The sequence below is a fragment of the Orbilia oligospora genome, assembly GCF_000225545.1.
Source record: "Orbilia oligospora ATCC 24927 unplaced genomic scaffold scaffold00083, whole genome shotgun sequence".
NCBI lineage: Eukaryota > Fungi > Ascomycota > Orbiliomycetes > Orbiliales > Orbiliaceae > Orbilia > Orbilia oligospora.
The window spans coordinates 1,226,016-1,233,803 of record NW_011645640.1 but is presented as its reverse complement, the minus strand read 5'-3'; the positions used below and the strand labels follow the sequence as shown (position 1 = coordinate 1,233,803).

Here is a 7,788-nt window from a genome sequence, read left to right as displayed (position 1 = left end):
GGATTGCATATTAATCAATATGGTGAAATTATTTGGAATGCTAAGCGCAGGAAGGGGGTATCATGTGTGCATGCGAAAAGGAATACTCCAATACAAAGGATTGGAGCGGTTGTTACAAGGAACTCGAACGTAATGATCACGGGGAGAGGAAAAGATAATAAAAGGCTTGACGAAAAACAGAGGATCTGAACGATAGCGAAAACCGGATGGAACCCAATACCCCCCCCAAAAAAAAAACCTGACATTCGCCTTAGACCATGGACACTAACCCTGTGTCCAAGAAAGAATATTTACATACATGCGAATGAAGTAGGGAATAAAGAGAAAGTGACATGAAGCAGTGGAGAGTGAAAATTAAGATAAAAAACATACAAGTCAAGCAAAAGATCTGACTATTATCTGTGCTCTGTGCACGAATACTTAATCCGACTTGGGGACAGGGTTTCTTCTTTCCTCGTATATTTCGAAGTCGATGGTGTCCTCGACAGCTATCCTCCAGATATGGACCTTAAGCTTTTGGCCGTATCGCCGGACACGCCCAATCGCCTGGGTCTCTGCGGCAGTGTATTTTTGCTGATTTTCTGTTAGAAGCGGGGAGAGGAAGATCACATGGTTGGCTACCGTGAGATTTGCTCCTGCTGCTGTCGCGGCCATAACTTCTAAAAGGAGGACCCGGGTGGAATTTTCGGTTTGGAATTTTGTCAGCTTGCTGGATTGATTTTTTGCTTGGCCTGCTAGCTGCGTGACACTTACACCTGCGGCCTGAAGGACCGATAGTACTTTCTTCAAAAGATCAGGGAATTGTATGAATAAAAGCACCCTTTCGTTAGCGGGGATGACGTTCTGGAGAAGGTGGAGGAGTCTATCCAGTTTTGCACCGTGGGCAGTTGGAGCGTCGAAGTCTGCCCCCAGGGACACCGCCTTGACGATGCTGGCCGGTTGGGCCAGGCTTTCGCAGCCGGCGTCCTTGCTCGGGCACAGTTTTCTGTCGGCAGCCCGAGCCATACACTCGGCACATGCCGTGTGCCCACAGCTGCTCGAGACAATAATACTCTCAAGCGGAAAATTCCGTTCTGGCTCACATGCGCAGGTCCATCGAGTATTGGGATCCTTAGCTTGCACCTGGCGGACAACATTGAAGAAACGCAGGGAACGGAATCTGCCGATTAGCTCCTTGAGTAGTCTGTTGACCTGAATCTTCTTGGTACGAAACATATCGATATTGTCGTCAATTTCAAGAGGTCGTTTTTTAGCTGGGGGGCGCTCTTCGTCGGATGGGTCGACATCAACGTCCATCTCGGTATCATCGTCATTCAAGGGCGGAGGAGTTTGCTCCTCCGTATCATTCCGGTGACAGACTACTAAGTTCTTAGCCTGCTGGAGAATGTCCCGGAAGGCCGAAGTAGCATCAGAGTCCTCAAGATTTGTTCGTCGCTTTTGCTCGATAAATTTTAAGAACGGATGTTCTGTTTTAGGTATTGATGGAATCGGTGAGGTTTGGGCTTTGTGGAGGCAAGTCCGGATCAACTTTAGTAACTCCTTTTTGTTCTTTCGGAGCTGTTCCTCGCGCTGTTTGATGATGTGGTCGCAGGCAGTGCGAGCAGTGGCTCCTGGGGCCAGGTCCCCGATGTTGAGGGAAAAGTGACATAATGACTTCAAGAGAGCTTCTTCGGCACTCGCACTGTCTCCGAGAGCAGTACGAAGGCGTTTATCTCGATCGCCGCTGCCTTTGGAACCGCCTTTAACTCTTCTAGTGATGTTCATGTCCATAGACCGGACATGATGATCGAGTTCGATGTAAATAGCCTTCTCGGCCGCTGGTTGTTTAACAATTTCCCAATGTTCTTCAAATGGGATCTCATCGATCTCAGCGATGTTCTATGTACGAATTGTCAGATCATCGGATATATATTGACTAAATAACGGTGTATCTTACCTGTCTCATGAAGATATCCAAGAAATCTTGGGCGAGAGTGTGGCGATCCTCGTGCCATGCTGGTGTATGTGCTTCTTGGAAAGCGTGAAATGCCTCGACAGCTACATGCCCGCAGTTGGCATTATTAATATATATATGAACGGGAAATAGTATAGGTATTATATCAACTAGGGACTTACCACTTCGATCCTTCGTAATCCTCTTGTTGTTGATATCACTGTTCGCGATGTCGTCGTCAATACCAAGTCGAATCCCCAAGAAAGTAGCGATCTTTTTGATATCATCAAAGTCTCCCAAAGCCGGAGTCCCCGAGAGCACCCATCGGAACGTGGCATGAATGCCTGGAATCATCTGTAAGGGAATTCCAGTGCAATAAGTGAATTCATCTGCCACAACCCGATTGAACTGGAACAGCTCAAAGAGTGGAGTGTGTAAATTCTGCCAATTTCCCTTGAGGTTCTTGAGTCTCCAATATTGGTCGTCATAGACGGAAGATTTCTCAGCGGGTGGTTTCGATTTCTTTTTGGGTCTTGCGTTCTCGTCTTCGTCCTCATCTTCATCCTCGTCATAATCGTCGTCCTCAGTATCACTAGTCTGAGGGGAGATCACAGTGGACTTGCCCTTTACATTGGACTTGCCCTTCGCATTGGACTTGCCCTTCGCATTAGACCTGCCCTTTGCACCAGGCTTTTCTTTTGTACCAGGCTTTTCTTTTGCGCCGGGCCTGCCTTTGGCAATAGCTTTGCGTCTTGTGGCAGCCTTATTGTGAGCTATTCTTCCTAGGAGCACCTCTGATTCCCTCGCGTTTTTCCGGCTCTCGAAGCCCAAGTTGATCTCAGAAAGAACCTCGCTTTCATTTCCAGACTGCAATCTTTCGACCTGTGGCCCAATCTTCTCGGTGCAATCACCGAGCCACAATTGGAATTTACGGCCATCTTTTGTGGGGGCATCGCCGCCACCACCCGAGAACTCAGCCAGTCGATCAAGGTATACTGGACTCTTGAATAATGCAACGGGGATAAGGATGATATCCGCCTTCACGATATCCTTGATCGTACGGGATTTCATATTGATCATTGTCTTGATTATCAGAACTTTGAACGTACTGCCGGTGAATTTAGTGATTTCTGTTTCCCACTGATCTAACAGGTGACCTGGAACGATGATAAGAGTCCCCTTTACTGGAATCCTACCATTGCAATCATCTGGTGGAGAGTACGAATCCTTCATAAAAGCCAGGAGCCCGAGAATAATGGCCGTCTTGCCGTATCCTACAGCATCGGCTAAAATTCCTCCTCGTGCATCATTGACTCTAGTCGCTTTAAGCTCTGCTTTCCAAGGTAGCCTTGGATGCGAAGACTCTACGATTTCCTGTTCGATAAATCTTGGAGCTTCGGAGGACTCCTGATACCGCATCCAGGTCAGAGATCTGAGCTGTTCCGGCCTCAGCTGAAGCAGAAACCCGGGTGGTTGCGAGCTCTGACTATCATGGCGGTTGCTTCGAACTGTGAATTCGGGTAGCAATAGACGTGGGGGGCTGACATAGTCTGACTTCAGTCTCCAACTCAATGAGAGGTCTCCAAGTCCGTTGCCACCGGGGAGCAGATCAGCGGCTCGATGGCAAAGTGAAACAATATTCAGGCCAATGTTGAGCTGAAGGAAATCCTGGCCGTCAACATGATCGACTTTCAAGGCGGTTACCCAGGGTTGAGGGCGCGCCTTCATAGCACGCTCCCAGATGGCTGACTCTTCAGGGTCTTCGACGAGCGCCAACGTGTCCCTGATTATCCCCCAGGAAACCGTCGGTTTTTTGGGTGCACACAAACCGCAATCAAGAACCAAATTCCTGACATCAATCTCTACCCAGCCGTTTGACGATGGAGTATTCTTGAAACTTTCAACAATCCAGTTAATGGACTTGAAGGTCTTCTTCGAATTGGATTCATCGATAATCGTCCACTCCCTCGGAAAGTTGGCTGAAAGAGCAGGAGCCAGTCGTGTTTTGGATATCAGAAAGGCAACCGGACTGAAACAGCTGCTGCCAGGTGCGATGTCTTCTGGAACGCTGAAAGAATACTCCATTTGAATATCCCCAGACGGCCTAAGTCGAAGGGATTCGACGGGGGTCCAAAACTGGTTCGTGGTGATTTGGGTACTGATTCGTGGAGCCTTGGTGCATGGGTTAAAGACGTTATCAAATTTGGCGATCAACGGACGATATTCACCAAAGTCAAGGCGTTCACAATCTCGAGCGACGACGAAGCCATCATTTGACCCATTTCCAATTCGCTGCTGATCGATGAACAAAAAGAGCTTGTTCCCGTTCCCGTCGACCTTACTATGCAAAGCTCTACAAGCCGTCCCACAGTTTGGAAGCAGTGTCCATTCGCCAGTGAAATCAGCGTCGAAGAGGTAAGCTTTCGCGGGATCATTCAACAGAAGATTCAGCTGAGGGTAGACCATCTTGTTGGCGAAAATTGGATTTTCGAGTCCCAGCGACTTCTGCCATGAATCGAGCGGAGACCCGACTCCCTCAACAACGACATCGACAGAGGCAGATCCTGGAACGCCGATCCTCCAAATCCCTTCAAAAAATGAATTATGGGCGTTGTCGACGATCATTTGAGCCACCGGGGGCGTGAACAAGCGTCTCAACTCTTTAAAGTCCTCTGCCGAGTAATCCACCTTGACATACATCCTCCATTCAAACTGCTTTGCTCCCATCAAGAGGTCAAGACGTCCAACCGGACTATCGTACTTAGCCACCCACACATCCTTTCTCTTAATCGTGCTCAGCGTGAACGTTGATGATAAGGCATCGAAGACGCGTCGTTCGAAGACATCCCACTTTTTATCCTTGATTGGGAGGCTCTCGCCGTACGAGATCGCATGTTTGATGGCATTCTTAATGCCTTTAAACCTGACGACCACCGGCAGAACCTCCTTGAGAAGACCTTCGAACTGATACGGATCGCGTCTGCTAACCTGGAGAACCTCATACTCATGTTGTGGTTTCTTCCCGCATTGCTGGCAGGAGGTATGTTCACAAGCCTTGCAAATTTGTATTTTGTCAGCCGTTAACGTTTGAGCTTCACAGACACACTTCCTTGCACTCTTAGTTGCAGCATTCATGAGGTGCTTTAGCTCAAATTCGTTGCAGACCCCAGGGTCGGTAGACATTGTTGACTGCGATCTCGGTAACGTCATTGGTGAGGCACTGACGAGACCGATGGGCCCAGCAACTGACGGCTGTATGCTGTTGCTGTTGCTGTGGCCAAGAAGATTCATCCCAACAACCAAGGCTGCAGCCATTGCAGTTCCTACAACGGTGCTACTCATAGCATTCCCGGCCAAATCCTTCAAGTTCGCCTCGGACTCTTTTGTGAAAAGGAGTTCGTCGGTGGGCAGCCCTTGCAGGGACAGGAGCTCGATACCAATCAGTGGACCACCTCGATAGGTTGAGTATGGTATCATGGAAGGGGTCAGGCATTGGGTAATGCCATTCCCCTTCCCTTCGGTATTTCTATCTGCATTTTGGCTGAGGTTATGAACCCTGGCCACGAAACCCAGATCGATTCCCCTACCTGCACTTCGCAGGTAGTTGATGTCGATAAGGTCCTTGACCCTATCGACTTGTTTATCTACCCATTGCTGCCATGCAAAATCGAAACAGGTTGAATTGCCTGTTTCAACCCAGCTCGTAAAGGGCCGCTGGCGACCAAGCCTTTCGGTCGATCGGACCACATCGTGGCGGTGCTCGCACGCGATCCATTCACCACCCTTAGGGCGGTGCTGCTCTTCCAAATGTCGAGCTCGAGCACGGATCTCAACAACCTTTGGGTGATCATCCTCCAAGCAAAATTCCTCGAACGAAGCTGAAGCAGGCCGAGTTTTGGCATTCACGATGCTAACCCAGCTCTCTGGAAGACTGCCATCGCTGTTCGGGCCTTTGAGAAAGGCTACGAGGTAGCCGCGCTGCCTCGTATGCGGGATGTAGAAATTTTTCGTGTCAAATCTGCTATGTCCCGCAGCATAGCCGATTGTTTCGAACTTTGCCACGATATCACCCCAGGGTGCTTGGCAAACGTTCTCGATGATAACGATTTTGGGTTTGTGCTTTATTACCCAACCTAACATCCCATAAAAGGTTCGCCCCGACTCACCATTGTCTTCTAGGCCTTTCCCATGGTTGTTCAAATTGCTGTAATCGACACACGAGGTGCCGGCCACTAGCATGTCGCAATCACCTGGGACTTTGACCTTCGAGCCATATGCTGTGGTGGCGTACTCTTCGTTGAGTTCACACACATCTCGGAAAAGGATCTTGGGATGAAAATTCCTCTCGATGTATGCCTGCTTGAACGGTTCGATCTCGCAGGAAAACAAATGCTCAATGGACATTTCAACACCGAAGATCTGCTTCAAATGCTTGACCATCAAGCCAAGGGCAAGAAGAGGGCTCTCCGTACCCGAGCACATAGTTGCAACTCTCAAAGGCTTCCCATTGAGATATTTGGCAACATCGACGAGACCGGCATGATTCTTGGTGAGATCCGCAAAGATTTCATTGATATCTGAAAGTGGTGGAAGATCGGTCATGCTCGAATCAGTGAACTTGTTGGCTGGGCTGCTTTTTAGAAGGGCTGCTCTAGGACTAGCTCTTGTGGGCTTCCTAAAGAGCTTTGCGACCTCATCATCATCATCGACATCGTCGTCGTCGTCGTCGTCGTCGTCATCATCATCATCGTCGTCGTCATCGTCATCTATGAGATCCGGTGTCCCAAACTCAGCATCGTCAAGGGCAGCTGCTCGAGACGAGGCTGTAGTTCTTTTACGTTTCCCGACACGAGGAGGGACGTTCTCGCCTGAGAGGTGGGCAGCTGGAAATCTAGTTCTAGTGACTCTCCCAGATCTGGTTGTCGAAACGCCGACATTCGAAGCATTTGGGAGAGCTTGCAGGAGCGCAACACTGGAAAATGCTTGAGACGGAATAGCGGCCGGGATGGATGCTGTTGCATCAACTGCATCGCCAATGCATCCTCCCGATTAGTACATGTCCGACCTCGATCGCCAAATCTGGCGTCGAAAGAGAGAGAGAGAGAGAGCAAGGTTACACATGGATGTTACTTACCAGATATTTCTGTAACAAATTCGCCTGGCTGTCGAGATCTTGAAGCATCGGCGGCAGCGAACCGCGCCTGGTTTTGAGCCGGTTGGGGTTGGATGGAGCCCAGAGTCATGCGACTCCGGGTCCGTCTTAGCCGCTCATTTTGAGCTACGAGCTCTGGAACTGGATCGCTGGCTGGCAGTTGTTCATCGAGTTCATTACTCAAACGCCGTTTCGCACTCGCACCCTTTCGAGGCATGTTGCTTTGCGATTCAAAACTTGGGACCTGCCCGTTTGGAAAGAGGGAAAGGAAGCTTGATAAATCAAACAAGAGGGAATGAAGGGCGAAGGAAGGACAAAGGAAGGGAATGAAGAGAGTTGTGATTAAAGATATGGTGGAAAATCGAACGAACTATCCGATGAGCTAACTTGGAAAACCGTTCAGACTTCAAAGCTTACTCTGTTATGATGAGGGTGAGGATAAAAGGAAAGGAAGACGAGGACGCGTCGCAAGGACCTTGAAATAACAGGAATACACGGCGACGAGTCTCGACCATTGTTTTGTCAAAAAAAAGTATCCCCGTTGTGGATTCTATCGTTTTGCGCTGCCCTTCTCGAGGAGGGGCCCGCGCAGCTAGGGCTTTGGAAGTATCATGATATATCAGCTCTGGAGAGCGCAAGTCGCCATTAGGGCTCACAGGTCAGGGGCGCGTTGCGGTAACAGGCATTGTATGTTGCAAGCCTT

At 49.3% G+C, this 7,788-nt stretch overlaps 1 protein-coding gene across 1 annotated transcript; it reads right to left on the bottom strand.

The window, feature by feature from the left end:
* Positions 1 to 420: 420 nt before the first annotated feature.
* AOL_s00083g359 (uncharacterized protein) lies at positions 421 to 7,302 on the bottom strand (the record flags this gene model as incomplete). The annotated part of the gene is made up of 4 exons (XM_011125538.1): positions 421 to 1,878; positions 1,937 to 2,037; positions 2,116 to 6,957; positions 7,068 to 7,302. The coding sequence occupies 4 exons, from the start codon at positions 7,300 to 7,302 to the stop codon at positions 421 to 423; spliced, it is 6,636 nt and encodes a 2,211-aa protein (XP_011123840.1).
* Between the last annotated feature and the right edge of the window lie 486 nt (positions 7,303 to 7,788).